This window comes from Equus asinus, chromosome 11, assembly GCF_041296235.1.
Source record: "Equus asinus isolate D_3611 breed Donkey chromosome 11, EquAss-T2T_v2, whole genome shotgun sequence".
Lineage (NCBI taxonomy): Eukaryota > Metazoa > Chordata > Mammalia > Perissodactyla > Equidae > Equus > Equus asinus.
In genome coordinates this window covers 23,037,837-23,062,347 of record NC_091800.1, presented here as the reverse complement: position 1 = coordinate 23,062,347, position 24,511 = coordinate 23,037,837, and the positions used below count along the sequence as shown (strand labels likewise).

At 44.6% G+C, this 24,511-nt stretch overlaps 1 protein-coding gene across 7 annotated transcripts; it reads left to right on the top strand.

Moving 5' to 3' along the window:
• Positions 1–493: 493 nt before the first annotated feature.
• LOC123288826 (thrombospondin type-1 domain-containing protein 1) lies at positions 494–23,929 on the top strand. Of its 7 annotated transcripts, none has more exons than XM_070520590.1 (5): positions 494–632; positions 3,870–4,021; positions 7,019–7,984; positions 15,666–15,824; positions 21,581–23,929. In XM_070520590.1, the coding sequence occupies exons 2-5, from the start codon at positions 3,964–3,966 to the stop codon at positions 22,966–22,968; spliced, it is 2,571 nt and encodes an 856-aa protein (XP_070376691.1). In that variant the 5' UTR covers positions 494–632; positions 3,870–3,963; the 3' UTR covers positions 22,969–23,929. The 7 variants fall into 7 exon arrangements, with proteins under 7 accessions (XP_070376691.1, XP_070376694.1, XP_070376690.1 ...); XM_070520589.1 differs by having other exon boundaries at positions 495–632; positions 3,179–4,021; XM_070520591.1 differs by having other exon boundaries at positions 497–632; positions 3,883–4,021.
• The last annotated feature ends 582 nt before the right edge of the window (positions 23,930–24,511 follow it).

Sequence of the window (24,511 nt, the reverse complement as noted above, 5' to 3'; positions counted from 1 at the left end):
TTTTGATTTATTGAACAACCATTTCTGGCTGCTAAGAAAACGAAGATGCACTTTACCTGAATTGCTTCCTTTTGAAACTCTTCGATGACATTTGGGAAACCAAGTTTACAACCCACCAGTTATGCACTTCAACGACTGACTTTTGTGTTACCCCAGAAGAAAATGACGCTGGGGAAGTGACTGAATTTGAACTGGTGGGAGACTGCTGGCTTGTCCTTAAAATCCAGGTCCAGCCTGCGGGCTGCGGGTGTGTGCGCGCTCGGGGCTCCGCACCCGCTTCCCGCAGGCCCTGGCCGGCCAGGAGCGTTTCCTGCCGGGTTTCCCGTCCAGCAGCGCGCTCGCCTGGCGCGGGCAGGAAAGGATGCGCAGCCCAGAGAGGGCGGGGGCAGACGTGGCCGCTCGCCAAGGTCCCCCGCCCTCCGGGTGCGGCCCTCCGGGTGCCGCCCTCCTCGCGCCTTCGGGGCGGGCCCGGGCGGGGCTGCGGGAACCCGGCGCTGCTGTCCAGGGCGCGCAGTCCTGGGACGCGGGATGCTCGACGCCCTGCCTCGCGGCCCCTGAGGCCTCCTTCCTGCCACCCTTCTCGTCGCCTCGCTCGCCCCGGCCCGGGCTGCTGCGCCCACCAGTCCCGAGAGGTAAGAAGAGCCTTCCGCGATCCGGCGGGCGCTGCTGAGCCGCGAGGGCTCCCGGTGGCTCCGCCGGGGCCCGGCAGTGCGCCCGGACCCGGCCGCCCCTTCCCTCCCCGCAGCCTGAAAGCACAGGTGGACACTCCCGTTCCCTGGACGCTCCCGGTCCCCTGCCTTCGCTTCTTAGTGCTCAGCCTCTGCCGCCGAGGAACGCGCTTGGAAAAGTGTGCCTCTCCGCATCTCGGAGTCCCGGCTTTAACGCGAGCGCGGCTCTCCCCTGGCGCAGGTGTGGCCGAGGGGCTGAGGCTGACGGTAGCGGGGTGTTGAGTCCCAGTTGGGATGCGAAGCGTTTCAGAACAAGTTTGGGTCTTTCTAAAAAGAAATCCTCTCTGAGATATAAGCATTTCAGAACAGTCCTCATTTTAAGAGGGCTTTGTGCTGGCGACGCGGGCAGGGCTGGATTTCCAAGTATGAACTTGACTTGCGGGCCTTTGGAAAGCTGAGTGGAGGTGGGGAGCGCCCAGCTTCTAGGGAAGCTGCGTCCAGCCCGGGGGACCAGGGTAGAGCCGATCGAATATATAAATAAGGCCTGTTTACACGAGCTGCTTTGGAATTAGGGATTTCCTCCTAATAAATATTATTATTAGATATATACACACACGAGCGTGTGCGTGGTTGTCAGAAGGGTCAAAAATCACTTTGCTTATTTTTATTTTCCCTTTTATTTGGTAAGTCATTGGTCCCATGGACTTTAGCGTAATTTATTTTCTTTTTCGGCAGCTGTGAAGACCCTGTAGGGGTTTCTCTTAGCTGGTTTCAGCAAAAACATGGGATCTGAGCTTGGCATGATGCTGTTAGCCATTGAGAATATTCACAACAGATACATTTAAAATTTGTCTGTAAACGTTTTTGTATGTGAATGCTATATAGAAGTATCTTAAAATGTGTATGAAATACACCTAAGTTCTTCTTTTCTCAAAATGATTCTCAAGCCAAACATAAGTAGCCAGTAGTGTATTGGGAACACGTTGGAAGAAAAGCAAGCAAGGTGTAAAAAAAGGAAAATTAAAGAAGCATGCTATCTTCTTTAAAAAGTGTAGTGCTTTTTATCCAGCCTTCCATTCCATTCTGGGGTGTTCTGTTAATATCTTCAAATTAATGGTTGAGCTGGTAAAAATTGAGCATTTATTTTCAAAAGTGAGAACATTTTAAAAAAACATCCTTATTATGATTTTCAGGTAGGCTGGTGTATTTTATAATTCCATTTCCATTCAGCTCTAAATGTAGATTATCACACAATTCTGTGTTTTACTGGTCATTTTCAAAGAAGGAAAATGTGTTATAATTGCAAAATCAGTTGTGATTAGGAGCTTCTTTAAGAAATGATTGTCATGGGGAAGCAAGCAGTTTGGGAGAAGCAAGTTCAACTTTTGGGAGCTACAGATCACCTGCTCCTCCTCTCTTTTTTTTTTTATCTTTTTTTTTTTCCTGCTTTTTCTCCCCAAGTCTCCCCAGTACATGGTTGTATATTTTAGTTGTGGGTCCTTCTAGTTGTGGCATGTGGGACGCCGCCTCAGCATGGCCTGACGAGTGGTGCCATGTCCGCCCCCAGGATCCGAACCAGAGAAACCCTCTGAAGCAGAGGGCCGCTGAAGCAGAGCTCGAAAACTTAACCACTCAGCCACAGGGCCAGCCTTGCTCCTCCTTTCTTTGGTTACTGAGGATCAGTGACTTAAAGGAAGTCTTTAAAGTGCCCTCAGCACCCACACTTGCCCAGGAGATCCAATGATGCTCACCTGCTGTCTTTGGCCAAGTTTCCCATCCCCGCTCAAGGAAAAGATTAGGTCCAATCTATGCTTAATTCCAGCAAAACTGAATTTCCTTTTTTTTGTTAGGGAGGGGAGGGAGCTCTAATCATTTGCATAATTACACTTCAAATCTCTGCTTCCCTTTGAGGAAGTCCAGTATTTCCTTTGTTCAGCTAATTTCTACTGAAAGGAACCTCCTGGGCCAGCCCTGTGGTGCAACGGTTAAATTCCCACATTCTGCTTCAGCGGCCTGGGGTTCGAGGGCCCAGAGCCCAGGTGTGGACCTACGCACCACTTGCTAAGCCATGCTGTGGCAGGCGTCCCACATATAAAATAGAGGAAGATGGTGGCAGCTGATGTTAGCTCAGGGCTAATCTTCCTCAAAAGGAAAAAAAAAGCTCGTGGAGACACACCAGTTCTCTTTCCATTGAATTTTTTATTATTTCCATCAATTCTTTACATTCCATTAATTTCTGTCTTATCTAAAGGGATGTAACATACATATATTGGAATATAATATGCTTAGTAAAAATATATTAGCTGTGCATAATGGGAATGTAAACATTAAGAAAATATACATTTGGTTATGTTTAGTAGCCCATAGTTTCCTAGACTTTGGTATGAAAAAAGTGGCACTTAAATGCCCTACATCTTATTCTATCACCTAACAGTCTGTTTATATCAAAGTGCCTCCTTCCACAAGTCATTCTGAACCACAGGCCAGCAGGGTCTTTCCTGCCCTCCTAGGTGCTTTGGGAAGATTGCCGCATGAAATCGTCTGTCTCCTGACGGATACCAGCAGCGGCAAGTATTGGAAGACTGACAGAAGATGATAATTGTTGTTTGTGTTTTCTCTTTACAGTGCCCTAAACAAGGGACTCAGGGTCACAGGGAGTTCTCATTTAATTGTAATACCCTGGGTATCTTTTCTAAAGGTCTGATAGTTTTGATGGAGCTCCTAGGCATTAAGAAATGAAGCAATCCTACTAACACACCAATTGTGTAAGAGAGACAGTGTTGGTAAGCCCATTTGTGGAAGCAAGGCAGGTCTACACAGTGCAATGAAACTTTGGCAAAAATTTAGTATATTAATCATTGTGAAATGACTAGCAGATGTATCATTTAGATTGGCTATTGGCTTTGATGAAATTAAGCAAATAATAGCAAACTCTCCATGTAAGGATGTGCTATAAAGAGAAAGACTTGCTGTCTCGCAAAGACAATCTTGGTGTTGGGCATACCTGAATGTTCTTAACAGGTGCTCTATCACGGAACAAAAGGGACATGCAGAATTACAGATCATTTCCCCGGGAAAAATTAGTGTCCTCCTTATTTTGTTTTCAGTACCAACTAGGAAATTTGACTTCTTAGAATGGTTTTATCATTTCATGATTACTATTTTATGAATCACATTGAACAGAGCCATCCATTTTTTGAGGTTCTGGTTTCAGGTGTTTTTGAAAAAAGAATTCACAATTTGGATGCGAGAAAGGACATGAGGAGACCAAAGACCTGGGATTTTGCTGATCAGAATGAAACAAATGTTGAAAGACTTTTCAAATCTCTTGTTGGTGGTGCTCTGTGACTGTGGTGAGTATTGTGAGCATACTTAATGCTATAGGTGTCAATAAAGAAACATCAGTGTGAGGTTTAGAAATGCATTGATGTCAACCCTGCGTGAAGGAGGCAAGGCAGGGTCTCCAGTGCGGTACCTTTTAGACTGTGACCCTTGCAACCCTGGGTTCTCTTAAGGGACTGCATTTTTGCCTCAAAAAATAGAGTTCATTTCTCAGTTGTATGCAACTACTGAACCAATAGATTCAACAATGTAATACTCCTTTTCTTTTGATGATTTCGAAATATTTCATAGCAGGTCATCTAAGCAGTTGATGGTATGAGAGTGGAAATTGTTTTCAAATTGATGAAGAAATTATGATTCAAGAGACAGAGCATCCTGGCTCGTGTCATATCAGTGGCATATCCACTTAATTAGACCAGAGTGTATATTGTTCATTTTGTCCGGGGAATCTCCTTCCTTAGTCTTTTCTTTTTAAGAAGTTTATTTAAACAAGAAGATGCTTGATTTACTGAAAACCAATCTGGGATTCATTTCTTTTAGAATCATTGATCCCTACTTAAAAACAGATTGTTCTATGTGTAACAGCCTCATACAAAAAATTATAAAAGTGTTCTTGGTTTCGAAATGGTACATAAAGACATCAAAGTCTCCTATTTAAACAAAATCTGCTAGGATGTTTGTCATTGTTGAGAGCAAAATATCTTACTGGAATGTAAAAATAAAAGTTGAATGAGCGTAAAATAGAGCAGAACATAGAAGTTGAGTGCACAAGCTACTGAGGGAAAAGGAGATATTTTCATAGAGCTGGATTTTTTCCCTTCTTCTCTATCAATATCACTTGATATTGATTAAATATGTCGCTACCAGTTAGTTTTTTTTTTTAAAAAAAAAACATGCTTATATTGAGACATGAGTTACTTTAAATACAATAAAGGAATGGAGAGAGAAGAAATGAGAGAATAGAGAACACTCTACAATCATGCACTCCATAACGAGGTTTCAGTCAACAATGGACCACATATACGACAGCGTTCCTGTAAGGTTAGTACTATATAGCCTAGTGTGTGGGAAGCCATGCCATCTAGGTTTGTGTAAGTACACTCTATGATGTTCACACAATGATGAAATCGCCTAACACATTTCTCAGAACATATCCCCACTGTTAAGCGAGTCAAGACTGTACTGTAGTAGTCAGGATATGATACAACCAAACTGTAGTTTTCCAAATGAGAATGTATTCTTCTTTGTAAAAACAAAGGTTTTAGAGTAAAGTAGCAAGTTCTCTCTTTGCCACTGCTGGTACCCATCAACTGTATCTTTTTTCTCCATTTCCAAGTGAGCACGTGTGTCTCTTTCTTTAGCTGGCTGCCCATCAAATCAGAATCTGATCTGCCTCATTGCCAATCTCTGTCCTTGACAGTAGGCTTTCATTAGTTAACTAAGGGGTGTATGCCTCTCGATCTTAAAATGCATCTCAGAACCATCCTGCCCCATCAGATTCAAATTAATGTGACCTGTGTTCTCAGTCTTAGCTCCTTCCTTGGGCTGTGGTGAGCACTGCAGTCTCTTTAGCCACCCATTCCCAAAAAGCTACCAGGTGGGCTCTGAACCAGTATCCAAGCTGCTCCCAAATCAGCTTCCTTCCTCAAACTTGAGTCATCTCCATCCAAAGGGGAGTATCCCTCAACTTCTGTACTGACTAAGTGAAAAAAAAGAGCTTTATCATATTACGGTTTCCAAGCAAGTGGTGATCAAGCATTCAGGTCTGTCCAAGTTTTATGTATTTTATTTCACCTCATCTTAAATAAGAAATGGGTAAAATGCTGAACTAATTAAAAAAAACAAACCCAAACCTTTATGTGCCCATATATTCATGTGCTGATTCTAACAATCATTGATTGAATACATGTAAGGTATATTTAAAGACTACCAACCCAAACAGCACATTGAGTCTTTTGGACATATAGGACGTGTATGTTATTATTATTAATATAATATATTGTATTATATTATGTATACATATTAAGACTAATAAATTCATACATATGTTGTTTTTCAACCAAAGGATACTGCAGCCCCTTAAGTCTAGAATTATTTCTTACCGGAGCCATGGGCCAGCTGATTATTGCTTTGCCAGATTCTGTCTCCTTTGATATGTATTTGGATAGGATTCAAAATACAAACAAGGATTCTTGTGTGTTTGTTTTTTCCACCCTCTACTTCAGCTGCTCAGATAGGTCTTTTTTAAAAAGGTATGATTGATCCTAACTGAGTGATACTTGTGGGCTAGCAGTCATCTCTCCTCTCTAGGCCAATAGCACTTACTGTAATGTCATTAAAATTGCCAAGGACAAGCCAGGCTACTTCATAAATGGCTGTGGATAATGTTATCCACCCTTTGGATGATCCTTGGAGAATAGTGTCAACATTTCTTATTCCTTTAAACACTTCTGCCTCATGCAAACCAAGGGCACTGGTTCCTTTCCTGGTGAAAATGCCCAAGTACTTGTCTTGAATATCAGAAAATAATAACTTTGAAGTATATTTAGGATCTTACATTTTAAATAGTCTAGAGCAGTTTATATTATATCATTTAAACCAAGCTTTCTTTCACTTCACTGTAAATGCATTTTCCCCAAATACTTAAACACCAGAATTTGATTACAGTGAGAAAAGTGAGGTGTTGGATTTTTATGTTGAGAGTCGTTACTCTTGCACTGTAGATTTTCATTGCAAATATATTACATTATTCAGTGTTGTGAGTTCAGAGTATTTATCGCTGATTAGTTACTTTAAACATAACCATGAAAGATGAAATGTAGGAACAAGCCCCTTTAGAATGGGAGCAGCACAGTGCCCAGCTCCCAGGATAAGCACTCGGCATCATTTTACATCATCCTTGGCTCAGTTCAGACTTCTCTTGTGTCTAAAATGCTGTTTTCTTCAATGGCACCAATAGTCCTGCTCAAAACACCTTTTTAAAGCCCTTTCTGACCATTTCATTTCAGTTCTTGGAGAAGCTGAATACCTCCTCTTGGGAGAGCCAGGCCATGTAGCGCTAAGCAACCACACGGTGTCTGTGGATTTCCATTATTTCAATGGTGCTAATGGGACGCTGAGGAATGTATCTGTCCTGTTGTTGGAGGCTGACACCAACCAGACTGTTACCACCAAGTACCTTCTGACCAACCAGTCCCAGGGGACGCTCGAGTTTGAGTGCTTCTACTTCAAAGAGGCTGGCAACTACTGGTTCACGATGACTCCAGAAGCAGCAGACAACAGCACTCCCATCCCCTCGTGGGAGAAAAGTGCCTTTCTCAAGGTGGAATGGCCCGTCTTTCACGTTGACTTGAATAGGACATCCAAGGCAGCAGAAGGTACCTTCCAGGTGGGCCTTTTTACCAATCAGCCACTGTGCCCGTTCCCTGTGGACAAGCCCAACATCTTGGTGGATGTCATCTTCAGCAACAGTCTTCCCGAGGCAAGAAAGAGTCAGGGACAGCCACTGGAGATAAGAACTAGCAAGAGGACAGAACTCTCTCAAGGCCAATGGGTTGAGTTTGGCTGTGCACCTGTGGGGCCTGAAGCCTATGTCACTGTGGTGCTGAAGCTGCTTGGCCGAGACTCGGTCATTACCTCCACAGGACCCATTGACCTGGCCCAGAAATTTGGATACAAACTAGTGATGGTGCCGGAACTCACATGTGAGTCTGGGGTGGAGGTGATGGTGCTGCCCCCACCATGCATCTTTGTCCAAGGAGTGGTCGCCGTCTTCAAGGAAGCCCCCAGACGCCCTGGGGAAGCGACCATTCGACTGGCTGAAAACAGCCTGAACTTGGGAGAGAGGAGAACAGTATTCAACTGCACTTTGTTTGACATGGGGAGGAATAAGTACTGTTTTGACTTTGGTGTTTCTAGCAGAAGCCATTTTTCCACAAAGGAGAAGGAGTGCATGCTAATTCAGAGAAATATAGGTTGGTATTGAGATTTAAAAAAAATTTTTTAAATCAAATTGATGCCTTCATGCAATCAAAATTATGATTTTGAATTTAAGTGAACTTAATTTTCTATGAACTGTATCATAATTTTTATGGTTTACTCCTCATAATGTCCCAAACGGCATTATCATCCTTATATAAAAAGTCAAGAGTCCCGATAAACAGACCTGGCTGGCCACTCATGTAACCTCTCTAGGTCTCGGTTTCCCCATCAGTAAAGTGGACATAGTAAGAGTATCTACCTCAGAGAGTTGTGAGAATTGAATGAAGGAAATGGATACAGTTCTTAGCATAGTGCCTGGCATATAGGAAGCACCAATAAACATTAGCTATTATTACATTATATTTTAAAAATTATATTATTGTGTCACATGGCAAATCCATGGCAGGTACGATCAGAATTCAAAGCTAAATTCCAAATCGTGTTTAGTAACTTCTGTCTTCCTTCAGCTGAGTACATCTCCTTCCTTAGAGGAATGAAGTCTGTTTAGTGAGATTACAGAGCAAGATTTTTAAACTTCTTCAAATTCTGGATTCTTTGGGTAATGGCCTAGCTAATCACAGGAAAGGGGGTTATCACCATCCCCTCCACCCCGCATGTTCCTCTGCCTTTCTTTCCCTTTTGCTGGGTGCAGGCCTGGTCTTGGCAAGAGGCTAATCTGGCAGAGATTGCCTGGGTCACTTACATATGCTCTTACCTTCCTCCCTACTGAGCCTGTGCCCCCTCATGGCCCAAACCTGGGCCATCTTTGTAACTCCAAGTGTATTTTGCTCCAAATTCACCCACATTCTCTTTTTAGAAGACGTCCCCTTCCTTTGACTCTGTCCCCGCCCACTGGCCACTTCCCTGCTTGCACTTACCTCTCTATCTGGCCTAGATTCTGTGGCCCATCCCTTTAATCATTTTCCTACTAATACCATAAACTCCTCTGCCCTGTTGTTCTTCCATTGCACCTGCCAGGCCACACCCCAGCTCTGCATGGATCCAGCAATCTGCCAGCCGCCCACTGTACCCAAGCTGGGCGAGAAGGTCACACCCAAGTACACTGGGGCCAGTGTGGGTGGGTCATGCCTCTCCTCTCAGCTGGGTTCACCATGCCACCCAGTAAGGCACCCTGGTCGGCTCTGCTCCTGTTCCCCACGACAGCTCGTTTAGACCTCCTGCTTTCTCTTTGGACCTCACCTACTCCCTGGCTAACTCTCAGAGCTGACTTTGCCTCTGACCACACAGAGTCGCTGGAAGCCATCAGGTGTGAGCTCCCTCGCCCTCCCACTGAAATCTATGTAGACCTACAGGCATCGTCCCATCCTCTCCCCCTTCTTTGCTGTCACCGGAGGAGAGGTGTCATTCCTCCGGTACAAGGTCAACCTTCCTCCCCACTGTGGATCCCAGCCTCTCCGCTCATTTCAGGAAACTTGTGTTAATCATTATCCTCTCTCTCTCCTGTCTTTAACTGTCCCTCTTTACTGGCTCATTCCCATCAACTTTGAGATGTACTTAATTTTCTTATCTAAAAACAAAACAGACCCCGCCCCTCAACCCCTGGTTCTCCAACAATTAAGACCCTCTTTCTCTCTTCCTTTCATAGTCCAGGTTCTTGAAAAGGTTGCCTACACTTTGGGGTTCATTTCTTCACTTCACATTCACTTTTCAACCCACTTGAAACCCACACCCCTCCCTTGAAAATGGTGTCACTAAAGCAGCCAGCAGACGACTTCCAGGTCTCCAAATCTGGGGGTGCTTTTCAGTCCTCCGTATCTTCATTGACCTTGATTCCGTGACCTCATACTCACCTTGTTTACCTCCTACCTCCGTGGCTGTCTCCTTTGCCTGCCGGTTCCACCACCTCCTCTCATCCCTTCAGTGTTGGACCTCTGCATTGTTTTACTCCTCACACACTTCCTAAGTGATTACTGTCCTGGCCGACGACTCCAGATTGGTGCCTCTCCCCTGCATCCAAGAGCTGCTGAATAGCTGTTACCCCTCAGATGGTTCCCAGGCACCTCAAAAGCAATGTACCTGGAATTGGATTCATCATCTTACCCCCTAATCTTGCTCCTCAGTGCTGGACTCCACCACCCATCTCATTGTTCAAACCAGAAACCCAGGCGTCTTCCTCTTCTCCTTCAGCTCCTATGAATAATAAATCACTAAGTCCTATGGATTTTTGTCTCCTTGGGGCCTGAAGATAGTGTGTAAATAACGATTTACAGCAAATATATAATAGATGTTGCCAAAAATGATTATTTATGATTTTCATTTATCCTATTTAGTGTGAATGTTTATATTTTTCTCTGCAGAAATGTTAATGTATTTGGTTATGGGATGCTGCCTGAGATCCCGCTAGGGGAGTGTTAGTAATATACAGCACAGGCACTGTAATAACTTGAAAAAATCGAAATTGAGAAATTCTAAATTCTGAACACATCTGCCCCAAGAGTTTCAGATAGGGAGTATGGACCCTGTATCTCAAGGCCAAAAATATATATATTTGAGTTGAGAATTATTATTGATAGAGGGTATAAATTCATATTCACATATTTTTATTTTTTTATTTTTTGACAAAAATTGTACATATTTAATACATAGTTTTCTTGATATTTTAACATTTTTGGCCGTCTTTTTGTTTCTCCAAATAGATGATCTTGTTTTTCCTTCATAATGACTAAACAGGAGCTTTTTACCAAGAATAGGAGTGCTGTCACCCCTGTCATTTTGTTCTTATTTGTAGCTGTTTGCGATAATGGTTTTATCTTTAATCCTTTGCTGAAATCGGTTTAAGCCACTTGTCTACTTTGTGAGTTAGTTTACCTAAAACTAGAAAATATAATTTAAAAATTCCTGTAAGCAGACCCTTGGATGCTGTAATACTCGTCACTTCTCTGAAAGTGAATGAACCAGTAAAACCCTTTCATTCAGTGCAGCTCCCCCTCTTCCTCTGGGATCCCTTTAGGACAGCTGACGTGCTGTATGTGACCATGTGACATGATAAAGCTAACATTTATATAGTGATTACTTTGCATGAGGCACTGGCCTCAGTGCTTTATGAATATTAACCCATTTAATCTTCATAACAGCCCTATGAGTTAGGGCTGTCAATTTTATAGGTGCAGAAATGGAGGCACCGAAAGGTTAAGTAACTTGCACAAGGTCAATGGTGGTTAAGTGGCTAAACCACCACTGGTGGTTAGACTGGCTCGACAGTTTGCTTTTACCACTATTCTATGGTGCCTCCCATATAATCAGCTGTCAATCCATGTATTAAACAATATAAAGCTTTTAGATTAAAAAAATGTTCTAATATTTTCCTCCTCGTCTCACGGGTTCATCTTGTGCTGCCCACCCCCTTGAGCGACATACAACTCACTTTGGAGTCCACTGGCCCAGGTATAAGCATGATTTGTCCAATATAAGTGAGCCTTGTTCTGTGCCCAGAAAATCTGAACTGCTTATCCAGGAGACTTTGCTCCTACTGCTGCTTGTAGCTACTCACTCATGTCAGTAGAATCTTCTTATAAGCATGTTTTGTTTAGTTACCTTAGTCTTTTGAGCGAAATGTCTTGCAGATGTGAATATTTCACAGGCTGCCTTCCTTCAGATAGTCTTGGGGTGGAAACAATCTCCCTTCTCCTATTCCAGAAAAATTTTGTTCATTCAGAATTAATATCCTCTCGAGTGGCCTGAAAGGTATTTATCCTGGCAAAACAGGTTTGTTATGGAGTGTGAACGCATGTGTGGACATCTAAACAGGACGAAACAGACAGCCTTCCATTCATAAAGTTAAGACTATTTGGAATATTGGTCATCTTGCTCTTCATTTCTAAAACATGAACTACAGTTATTTAATTACTTCCCATTTTGCCAAGTATTTCCCTCAAAGTTATTAGTAGAAATCTTCAGGGAACAGACAGAGTTACTTAAGGCATTTTTTTATTTGCCTGATTAAATTTTTCCATTGCTTTATTTTAATGTTTTCCTGTGTTTCTTATTTGATTAATTTGATCTGGAAATAAAAAGACAAAACGTAGCTTAAATGTTTGCTTATTTTCATTGTTGATTATCATATAAGCTGTGATTTCACTTTCAAGGGCAAAGGACACAACATTTCAAAATGAGATTTTTGACATTAAGATTCAAGCTTTTATTAAAACTTTCATTTTTTTCTGGCACCTACTAATGAAATTTTTGTTTTCCGTTTGACAAATGACTTTCAGTATTTAAATAAATTACATTTATGTAAAGTAAAGGCAGAGTTAAGAAAGAATAACAGAAAGATTCTCAGCTTTTGTAATTCTCCCTTTTGTGGTCTTAAATATGAGCACAAGGGAAGGATAAACTATACATTGACTTAATTTTCAATTTAGATTTCACAGTAGTGGAATTCCTAGTAGATATTTGAAAAATAAATCATAATACTTTAACTTAGAGAGACTTTATTATGAGAGTCCCAAAGCTTTGCGAGCACTGGGGGCTTAGTGTCTGGACAGCTCTGAAGCTTGAGGACAAAGCCGGCTCATTGTTCTACCCTTTGAGGAGCTGCAGTGTGATCTGGGAGGCACAGAACTGATATTGTGTTCAGTTGGACCTCTGGATGGAACATAATTACCACACCTCAGTTGATGTGAGTCCAGGATACTGGTTTGTAATGCTCCCACTCTTGTGAAGATCCCAGAAACTTTTAATTGCTGTGAAGAACTCATATTCCATGAGTCACTCACTCCAAAGATTGCACCACTTGGCTCACCTGAGAATGTCTCTGCCCTCCACGTTCTCCTCATGTTTTCGTAGTGCTTTATATACCTTTGACTGCGGTATGAGTTTTTTTTCATAAAGGATGAAGAAGGGCTTTTATGCAGAGGTTGTTTTGGTGCCTAGTGTTGGCGTGACCTGATGGGTCTTGGGGTTGGATGGGTGCTGATAGAGTAGGCAATTAGGATTATTTTTTAAGAGGGGACTACTCAGTTATTCTATCTGGGAGTGGTTGCACCTATGCTTGCAAGAGAAGTTTGCCTTTCTCAAGCAATAATGACTGTTTGGGGAGTGTTTTTTATGTATTTTGAAGCTCTGGTCTTGTGAGGGTTGTTAAGTCTCCTCGCTGAATTGACCCTTTTATCTCTATGTATTGTCCCTCTTTATCCCTGGTAGTATTCCTTGTTCTGGCATCTACTTTGTCTGACGTTAATATAACCACTCCAGTTTTCTTTTGATTGATGTTCACAAGGTATAACTTCTTCCATCCTTTTACTTTTAACCTATTTATGTATTTGTATTTAAGGTATTTTCTTTAAACAGCATGTAGTTGGGTCATGCTTTTTTATCCAGTCTCACAATCTGTCTTTTAATTGGTGTCTTTAGATTATTTATATTTACTGTAATCATTGTATGGTTGGATTAAGATCTACCAGCTTTTTTTCTTTTTAAGATTTTATTTTTCCTTTTTCTCTCCAAAGCCCTCCGGTACATAGGTGCATATTTTAGTTGTGGGTCCTTCTAGTTGTGGCATATGTGGGACCCCGCTTTAGCATGGCTTGATGAGCAGTGCCATGTCCGTGCCCAGGATCCGAACCAGCGAAACCCTGGGCTGCCGCAGTGGAGCGTGCCAATTTAACCACTCGGCTACGGGGCCGGCCCCAAGATCTACCATATTGGTAGTTTTATATTTGTTCCATCTGTTCTTTGTTTCTTTTCCCCCTTTTTTCTGGCTTCTTTTGTATTAATTGAATATTTTTTATGGTTTACTTTAGACTGTTGGTTTATTGTTTCTACCTTAAAATGTTTTTTAGTGGTTGTCCTAGAATTTGCAATATTCATCTTTAATTGCTTTCAGTCTGCCTTCAAATAATGTTATATTGCTTCACATGTAGTGTAAGGGTCTTGTGACAGTACACTCCCAATTCATTCCTCCCATTCTCTGTGTGATTGTTGTCATACATTTTACTTTATATGCCCTATAAACACATAATACATTCCTGCTATTTTACAGTTACTTGTATAAGAGACTATCTGATATTGTCCCAGACCTCTTGTGTATTCTATTCTGTTTTGTTCACTCTTTTTCTTCCTTTTTGTGTTTCAGTTTTCGTGATTTCTATTGATCTGTATTCAGAGTCACTGCTTCTTTCCTCAGCTGTGTCGTGTCTCCTGGTGAGCCTCTGGAAGGCATTCTTCATCTCTGTTAGCACGCTATTCATTTCATTCCACTTGATTCTTTTAAGCTTATGAATCTTTGATGAATTTTCCATCTGTTCATGCATATTGCTCATGTTTTCGACTAAAGTCTTTAACATATTAATTATAGTTATTTTAACTTCTCTCTTTGATAGTTCCAATATCTGGGTCACATCTGAGTCTGGTTCTCTTGATTACTTTGTCTCTAGATGGTTTATGGTTTTTTTCTCGCTTCTTTGTGTATCTCACAATTTTTGTTTGAAAGCTGGACATCTTTTTTAGAATTGTAGACACCGACAGATAGTATTTATGCCTGGAAATGGGCATACCCTGTTTTTGCTAGGCCTTTAGTGTGGGGATTGGGTCAATGTGGTAAGGAATTGGGGCTGTTTGGGTTTTTGCTGTTGCTATGGCTACCTTCAGTGCATGACAGAGTTCAAAATTTTCTAATGTTACTTTGTGATTAGGGTAGGAGTTGGGTTGCCAGAGGGTTTTTCTCCATGCTTCTGTTGCACCCTCAGCTTTAGGCTTGAGCCTGTACATCAGAGAGGTTTTCCTGTCACTCTTGCCCCTGCCTCAGCAGTAGACTGTTGTTACTTGATACGTGGTAATTGCTGGCCTGGTGCAGCATGGGGGTCGGGCAATGGGTGTGGGAGAGCATCCTCTTGTTCCAGTTCAGCCTTAGTCTCAGGCAAGTGCTGTGCCCCAAAGTCTCAGTGATGGGGCCTTCCTGATGATCCTGCCCCTCTCCAGTGCTAGAAGCTCTCTCATAGTCTGGGCCCAGGATATTGTCTGCTCCTCTCCAGGGTGAAGGATTTTCTTCCTTCTCCATTCCGTAGTGGCACTGAGTTTCAACCGGTGCTCTTAGAGTTACAAGGTTTGCTGCCTTGTCCCCAGTGGTCGAGGCTTTTGTTGATAGAGCAGATGTGGAGGAGGGTCTGGGTGAGGTCTGTGTCTTTCCCACAGCGCTGCTCCTTCCCTGCTTGGGCTTCCATCACAAGGGAGGCTTTCTCTGCTCTCAGTCCTTGTGAGCATCTGCTGAGATCCGGGAAGAGCCTGCAAATGGGTACAAATTCCCCCTGCATATGTGGCTCCCAGGGGTCCTATATTCCCATGCTAGCCCATACTAGGCCTCTAGCAGTTCATTACATTTTTAGATGACTTCTCACCAGCTTATATGAGGCCTGGTGTCTGCCCCAGGTAAGCAGTGTTTGCATCCTGTCTTTCCTTATATTCCAGGCTAGTTGGTGGCCCTGTGATCTTACCTCTGTGGGGTTCTAGGAAGGTTAGTGTTTTGTAGATTATATAGCCTTTCTTTGTTTTAAGGGTAGGAGCAACACTCTTTTCCAGCTTTTTCACATCTTTAGGAATGTTTTTATTTACTGACTTTTCAAGACCTGAGATTTGAGTTGGCTGCTTCATTTGGGTACAGTTAAAGTCTGATTCTCAAATGAACTAGCATTAAAAGCATGGCTAATGTCCTTGCAGAAACTTGGGGACTGTGGCAGCCGTGGAGCCAGTGTAGTGCCACGTGTGGGGATGGTGTCAGAGAGCGTCGCCGCGTGTGCCTGACTTCCTTCCCCTCCAGACCTGGCTGCCCCGGAATGTCCTCGGAGACCTCCCTGTGTTCCCTGGAGGAGTGTGCTGGTAGGTATTCTGCCTTCAGGAGTCTCTCCTCAGAGCCTCCATCTGAGAGATTCTTGAACCCAAGCTGCCTGAAAGTCACCAGTCTGAGTTCGGGGGTGGACTCATTAACGTTCTCTTATTGCTGTTGGCTGTACTAACCCTGTATTCCTTAGTGTGTCTATGACTGGGAGTAACTGGCCAGTGGGATGACAGGGCATTTACCACTGTGGAAGATCAGGAAATGACACGGAAATCTATCTAACTTAAAACTTCAGATATATTAAATAATTTTTAAAAATACAAAAATGGGTGGGATGATCATTCTTCTCAAGAGCTTTTTTGTTTTGTTACTTCTCCCCACCAAAACTGTGGGAAAACATTCAAAAGGTTTTCTTCTCCTTATCATCCCAGAGAAGCCCTAGGGCACCACTCAGACGGTTATTTATCAGAACGAGGCAAGACAGCTTGTCTTGTCCCTTGAATGGCTTTACATGTGTTCCATACCACCCCTACCCAGGAGGAGAAGGTGGGGAGATTTCTTCTTTCCTTCACCTGGAGACTGACCTTTCCTTAATCGTCTAAGCATCTTGAAGGTACACACTGGTAGATGCTCAATAAGTGATGTGAATGGTCCATAGATGTGATGCTCACATGACTTAGTTAGCTGCATCCCATTCATTTGGCATAGGTTATAGTAATAAAGGCTCCTTGCTCGTCCCACACACCATCCCACCTTCTGATATACAATCAGCCCTCCACTTAGTTGGCTGGCCTTTGCTCTGGTCCCAACTCTTAGATAAAGTCATTCTGTCAAGTCCTGCCTTCTTCCACTGTCCAGTTCCAGGTTAAAAAGCCATCCCTAGTTCCTTTTCCCTTTGGGATAGGGAGAAGTTAGGTGTTTTTCTGTGTTTGGCTCCCAACACAACTTTTGGCTAAGGAGCACCTTTTAGCCAAAACCACAGGCATCTGGCTACATCTTGGCCAGTGTCCCGACCTGTGGCCTTAGAAAATCATTGTTGCTATCTCGTCTTTGCAGCCAATACTGTAGGCTTTGTTCTCTTTATTCTAGCATCCTGAGGATATTCTCACTTCCGTGTTTTCCTATTACAGCCTCAGGCCCAGGCTCTTCTCCTAGCCCTCACCCTGCCCCTCTTCTTTCATAAGCCCTGGGCCCCACCCTGAATTGTTCTTTCTCCAGTTGTGTCTCATGCTGTTGTCTAAGGCTGTCTGCTCTGTCTGCTCTTTTCAAGTCCTCTTCACTTTCCACAGCTCCTTCCTTGTGTATAACTTCCTCCACATATGCCTGCTCCTCTCAATTCTGGGAGAACAGAATTGGGTTAAGATATTCCATGTAGAGTTCCATAATACTAAGATGAACTTAAAATTAATTGCCACTGGCTTCTACTGCACCCTTGGAAGTGACAGCAGTGTCAACCATTTATTGACCATCTGCTATGTGCCAGCACTTTAAATACATTAGCTCACTTACAGCTCACAATAATTCTATGAGGTAAGGATTATTATGTTGGGCTCAAATCTTGAGAGCTTGCTGCCTGCCAGGCATTTTTCTAAGTGCCTTGCACATATGAAGTAGGTACATCATGATCTCCACATACAGATGAGGACTCGGAGGCCCAGAGAGGGTAAGTGACCTGCCCGAGACCATAAAGCTAGAAAGCAGGGACCTAGATATGACACCTATCTACTAAGCTACCTATCTTGAATAATTGCCTTAATATACAAGCCAGTCTAGCTTTCTAGAAGCACCGACAGCCTGGAATTTGCAATCATTTTTAGGATATGTGGTATTATTTCATGTTCTGGCATCTCAACTCTTTAATTCCAGGTGGGAACTAGAAATTTGTACATTATAAATTAGTGAAAAGGGTAAGTGCTGCAGGTACCCTACTTCTACTCTAAGTGGTCCTCATTTAAATGCTTACATTGGTAAAAATGGTCATTTCTTCCAAGTGTTCTCTTTTTCCTATTCAACCTATTTTCCGCTCTTTGGAAAATGTAAAGATCTGTTTGCAGGCTGCTTAGCATCAGGAAATCTCCATCACTTTTGGTGAAGGGGGAAAGGCTAGATGAGGCAGAGATGGGCGAGGTCCGCAGCTTTTGGGCTTTCCTCCAGCCATAGTTTTGCAGGGAACCAGCCAGAGTCAGAGATGACAGCTAAGTAAGGGGTTCCATAATGTACCGGAGCAATGTTGCTACCCACTGACCTAAGCAGCCACTGCAGATGGAAGAAGTGATGAGTCAGCAATCACGTCTGTCATCATTCAACTATTTTCACTTGGTTGAGAGTTTAGAGTTTTGTTTGGCTTTGAAAGGCTATTTTTGTGCCAAAGTCTGAGGGTAGTTCTGTATTAATTTGGTCCATCTTGTTCAATACAAGAGTGGGAGGATCCAATAGCCCTTGTACCCACGTTCTGTCTGGTGGGATATTGATCATTTTGTGGTTACCTTTTTAATAATGAATCAATTAATTAATCTAACATTTACTGAGTATCAACTATGTGCAAGTTACTGTGACTGGGTTGGGAATATATGGATAAGACATGTCCCTGTCTGGAAGGGGCTTATGATATAGTAGCTCAACAGACATATAAATAGGCACAATACACAGTACAATAGAGAGCCTACAATGATGAAGGTATCCACAGCTTGCTATGGATGCTTACAGGGGTGATAACGTATGCTGGGAACACCTCCGCTCTTGGAGGAGGTGATAATTGAACTGAAGTTTGAAAGCTGAGTAGGTGTCACCAGGTGAAATAGGTGAGAAGGGAAATTTTAGCAAAGGGAGCAATGGAGGAAAGCATGGAAGAAAGTGGCACATTAAGAGACCCAGAGGATGGAAAATGGTTTCATGTGGCTAGAGGATAGTGTGTCAGGAGGGAGTGGTAAAAACGAGGCTGGACAGGTAGGCAGGAGACAGATTCTGAGGGGCTGTGAAGGTTTGGAGCTGTATTCTAGAGAGATCTCTCGGCTGTAGTGTGGAATATAAATCAGAAGGGGTAGGGGTGGCAGCAGCAAGGCCTGTTAAGAGTTCTTCACTAACCCAGGTAAGAAATGAAGCACTGGCAGTGGGGATGCAGAGGAGAGAGGGATTCCAAGACTCCGATGTGGTGAGTGATGGAGAGGGAAGCATCAGGGATGAAACCCAGGATTCTGGTACTGGCAACTGCATGGACAGCAGGGCCATGCCGTTGAGATTGGACATATAGTACTGGGGGGTTCTGGGGGGAGGAGGATGAGTCTTGGGCATGTGGAGGTGAAGGTGTCTGGGATGCTGATGGAGAGAGCAGAGCTATTGCAGCCAGGATGAGATCTAGATCTCCCTGGCTCCAAAGTTCATGTTCTTCTCTCCAGTTAGTTAAGTGAATGTTATCATTGAAACCAAGAAGAGAAAAACTCACAGGAAGTGTCAAGACAGTAACCAGTGCTGCAGCAGTCAAGGAATATCAGGACAGAGCGCCTTTGCATTTGTCGTTTGGCTATTAGATCATTAATGACCTTGACAGGACCCGTTTCATTGGAATCCTGGGGACAGGTTGCAGGAGCCAGAGGCGACGATGTGGAAGCAGTAAGTCAGTAAATGTGGACTCCTCTTTCTGTAAGCTTGGCTGGGAATACCAGGAGCAAGATACAGCTATGGCAGTAGTGAGAGGGTTCTAGAAAGGTCTTTACAAAGTGAGAAGAGCTTGAGCATGTTTCTGTGGAGCTGCACAAAGGAGAAGCTGGAGATAATTGGTACCAAGGGACGATCCCCTTGGAGAAGGGTGGCCTAGAGAGTACTGGGCAGACTTGCTTTATAAGAAGAGACTTCTCCCACTAATTCCATAGAGAAAGAGGTAAATAGAGATGTGCCTGCTGCTAAGTTTATGGGGGAGGAGAGGATGGCAGAAGAAGTTGGGAATGTACTTGCCTGATGGTGTCTATTTTTGTGACCTAGCAGACTGCCAAGGAAGGGGATTAGGTGGGGGCGTGAGGAAAGTGGTGAAACTTTGAGGCAGTTTTATTGGAATGGAAGATGGAAGAGAGAATTGCTTAGGGAGCCATGGACGGAGTTATGGGCAGCCGAGGTTGGGCGCTGTCAGTGCGTAGAGGCACTGGCCTGCATGGGTGCATTATTTTCTCCACCAGAGCTCAGGGCCTGGGTGCAGCAGCTGAGAATCTGCTGGGATTCCCACACCCACATTCCTGGATTTATCTAGGGATGGACTTTTGCTGCAGAGCAGGGAAAGGGCTATAGCTCAGTATTAGTGGCCAGAGAGTTGAGGTTTTGGCAGGAGAATGGTTTAAGTGATGGATCATGGGTGTAGGGAGAGAAGTGAGGCCAGGAGGTGGCTGGCAGATTGGGAGAAAATGCAAGGGTTGGGGAATCTGAAGTTTCAGTGAGGTTGAATACCCAGTGTAGTAATCATGAGTGAAGGAGAGGGGAGGATACAGCCAGAAAGTGGGCTGTGAAGTTCAAGATTTCAGAAGAGGAGCAGCTGCAGACAACGGAAAGGTATGACATGTTGGATGGACACTGAAGCACTGGGACTCCAGTAGGACTCAAGTACTAGTGACTGATGGCTGCCACGAGGTTGGCAGATAACAGAGTTGAAGGAGGAGTCGGGGGGCAGTTTGGGTGGATGGCACAGGCATCAAAAGAGTAGAAGTTTTATACAGAGGTGAAAGAGTTGGTTGAAAATGGCAGTCAGGAATGAGGAGACAGGATACACCCTACTTCTGGCCCTGTTTGCTTATAAAGTATGTGTCACAGCTTCCACCCAAGAGGGTGGGCAGGGGGAAGCTGTGTCCTGCAGGATATTCAGTCTTCAGGTAAGGCAAGGAGGCAAAGGGAGTGTTTGGTGGAGAGATTCCGGATGTGGAGGAGGTTGGTTACCACAGGGTACAGTAGAAAGGAGAGGGGAGAGTGGGAGAGTGTGGGTCTAGCAGATGACGCAGAGAGCTGGTGGTGATAAGAGAGTAGGCAAGAAGAGAGAGGACAGGTGACTGGAAGGGCTTGAATGGAGGACAGTGACCACGGAGGAAAGGGAGATGAGGCCTGGTGGCATTAGGTGGTCTCAGGTTCCCAGGTGTTTTGGTGGCAGTACAGCCTGAGGCCCCGCTGGCCTCTGAGCCTTGCTGAAACATTTTGATGACTGTGGGACAAACCAGTTTGAGAGAGCAGAGAAGAAGAGGAAAACTCAAGGCCACTTGGAAGGGAGGAAGGGAAGTGGACAGCTGAAAATAGAGGAATGAGAAAGCAGAGGCTTCAACATTTAGGAAAGACAGTTCCTGGGTATTAGAAGGGAGGAATGAATTCTGTTGTATTACCGAAGATCTTCTTTCACCTATCAATTTCTCTCGAGATGTGCAAATTTAGGTACAACCTACCTAAATTATTTTGCATTTCAAGTTTTATACTTGGTAGGAATTTTCCAACGTGCATCTCAAAGGTACATTTAACTACAGATATCCCATGTTTACATCATTGTAAGCAAAAACCTGGATTTTACCTTGAAACTTTCCTCATGCTACTTCTTTGTGAAAAATGTGAGACAAGCGTCAGCAGGAGCCCCCGAGTCCAGGAATCACCTTAATTGTGGCTTATCTGGTCACCTCACTTACATGGGTCTCTGTTTCTTAGTTTGGCTTAAGCTGTCAGCAGAGATGCAGATGTGGGACCAGAAATCTTTGTCCTTAGAAAAGCCTCTCAGAGACCTGAAAACCACCAGAGAAAACACTACTAGAGAATACATTTGTTCTTCCCTTTTTTGTAGCTTTCCGGCCATCCAGCCCGTCTCCTCTTCAGCCGCAGGGCCCGGTGAAGTCCAACAACATCGTGACGGTCACTGGGATTTCGCTGTGCTTGTTCATCATCGTGGCCACCGTCCTCATCACGCTGTGGAGGAAGTTCGGCCGCCCCCCCAAGTGCAGCACCCCCGCTCGGCACAACTCCCTCCACTCGCCCAGCTTCCGGAAGAACTCAGATGAGGAGAACATCTGCGAGCTGAGCGAGCAGCGCGGGAGCTTCTCGGATGGGGGTGACGGGCCTGTGGGGGGCCCGGGGGACATGGGCATCCCTCTGACCTACAGGCGCAGCGTGCCGGCCACTCCCGAGGACGACGCTTCTGGCAGTGACAGCTTCCAGTCCAACGCGCAGAAGATAATCCCACCGCTGTTCAGCTACCGCCTTGCCCAGCAGCAGCTGAAGGAGATGAAAAAGAAAGGCCTGACAGAAACCACCAAGGTGTACCACGTGTCTCAGAGCCCCCTGACAGACACGGCCATCGACGCCGCCGCCGCCGCCGCCGTCTCCCCCTTAGACTTGGAGAACCCGGAAGAAGCTGCCGCAAACAAGTTCAGGATCAAATCCCCGTTTCTGGACCAGCCCGCGGTCAGCGCTGGGGAGAGGCCTCCCTCCAGGCTGGATGTCGGGGTCTCGCAGGCCACTTGTGCCGTGAGCCCCAGCCAGACCGTGATCCGCAAATCCCAGATGAGGCACGTGGGCAGCAGAGGGGGGCTGTCGGAGCGGAGCCACCCCAGGAGTTCCCACTTCCGGAGGACAGCCAGTTTCCACGAGACCAAGCAGGCGCGGCCCTTCAGGGAGAGGAGCATGTCTACCCTGACCCCACGGCAGGCCCCCGCCTACAGTTCTAGGACGCGGACCTGGGACCAGGCAGAAGACAGGTTCAGGCCTCAGAGTCGGGGTGCTGCCGCGCTTCCTGAGAAACTGGACCATTTCCAAGGGGCAGGTGGAACCGCTGGTCCACTAAGCCCCCTCCCTAAATCCTACACCTTGGGGCAGCCCACCAGGAAGCCAGACCTAGGGGATCGTCAGGCGGGATTGGTGGCAGGAGGCGAGAGAACAGAGCCTCACAGAGCTCGGCGGGGACCGTCCCCCAGTCACAGGAGTGTCTCAAGGAAGCAGCCCTCCCCCACTGCCCCCAAAGATAGCTACCAGAGGGTCAGTCCTCTGAGCCCTTCTCAATGTCGGAAAGACAAGTGCCAGAGCTTCCCGGCGCACCCCGAGTTCGCCTTCTACGACAATACATCATTCGGCCTCACTGAAGCCGAGCAGAGGATGCTGGACCTCCCGGGATATTTTGGGTCAAATGAAGAGGATGAAACCACAAGTACTCTTAGCGTGGAGAAGCTGGTCATCTAGACCAAGAGTCAGCCTGAGACTTGACACAACTGGGGTCCTTTGCTCAGGTTGTGGTACCAGCTGCTCACATTGTTGTGCGGACTGTTTTGTATAACTGTTTGTGCAGGAGGACAGAATGTGGGGAGGAAGTAACTCACACAGACCAGCATGTGTGTGTGCACCTGTGTTTGAATTTATAAGGAAGAAGTTATTTATCCTGAACCTTTCCCTTTGTAATCCTATTTCTATTGGTTTATTCCTAATAACAATGATAATAGAATTTAAACAAGAGTGAAATAGGGCTTGGTGTCTCATGTGGATGTGAAAGATGACAAGATGTGACTTGTGAGGATGAAATGCTTTGAAAAGTTCATTTGCCAATTCCAACCTGAAACAGAAATCTGGGAGTCTCAACTATAAAAGGGCTGGAACAAAGCAAACTTGCTAATACAACCCTGAATGGTAATTTATTAAGTTGTAAATGCATAAGAATTTGACACCTACAGGGGCAGTATTGAACCAGTTTCATATTTGGCTGATGAAGTCACTTATGACTACCATGCACCTAGGAATGGTGATACCACAAGATATCCTAGAAGAACTTTCAGGCCAGAGTTTGGTGATATCTTACTGTTTTTTATGCAAGGAAGAGCCCTGGTATGTGACACAAAATTATGTGAGTTAATTCTGCTTTGGGGAAATAACATAAGAAGCTGATTTTTCAGGTAGTGAGTCAAATGAAGACCTATCCATCCATCCATCATTGTTTTGAGCAAAAAAGTAGACAGTTTTGAAAGCAAGGTGTTGTCTTCTGAGAAAGCACCAACTGGAGTGGGTAGTGGGTGTTGGCCAGGACACTGCCCGACATCAAGATGCTGACTTTGTGTTCCTGGACCAAATTGGCAGCAGGGACCCCAGGGGGTGCCATTCTGAAACTGGTGTGTGTATGTTTCTAAAGATAACTTTATCATGTTACTCAGAATGTGCTTAAATTAATCTTGGGTATATGGGAAGCAGCCAGCCCGGTGATCTAGTGGTTAAGATTCAGCGCTCTCACCCTGCAGTCTGGGGTTCGTTTCCAGGTCAGGGAACCACGCCACTTGTCTGTCAGTTGTCATACTGTGGCAGCTGCATGTTGCTGGGATGCTGAAAGCTATGCCGCCGGTTTTCAAACACCAGCAGGGTCACCCATGGTGGACAGGTTTCAGCAGAGCTTCCAGACTAAGACAGACTAGGAAAAAGGACCTGGCCAGCCGCTTCTGAAAAAAGTTGATTGTGAAAGCCCTGTGAAGGGCAGTGGAGCATTGTCAAATACAGAGCTGGAAGGTGAAAGGATGGAGCCAATAAAGACTGGGTAGGCTCACTAGGAGTCAGAGTCAACTCCACAGCACACTCAGAAAAAAATGTGGAAAGTAGGTAGACTGGATTATGATTTTACAGCTTAAGCTTTTTTAATTGGAAGAAAGAGGTAAAGAGGGAAATAGAGAAAAGAAGTCTTTTAGAAATTTAGAACCACTTTTGTTTTCTGATTCAACCTCCCGACCACATTATACAGATGAAGAAT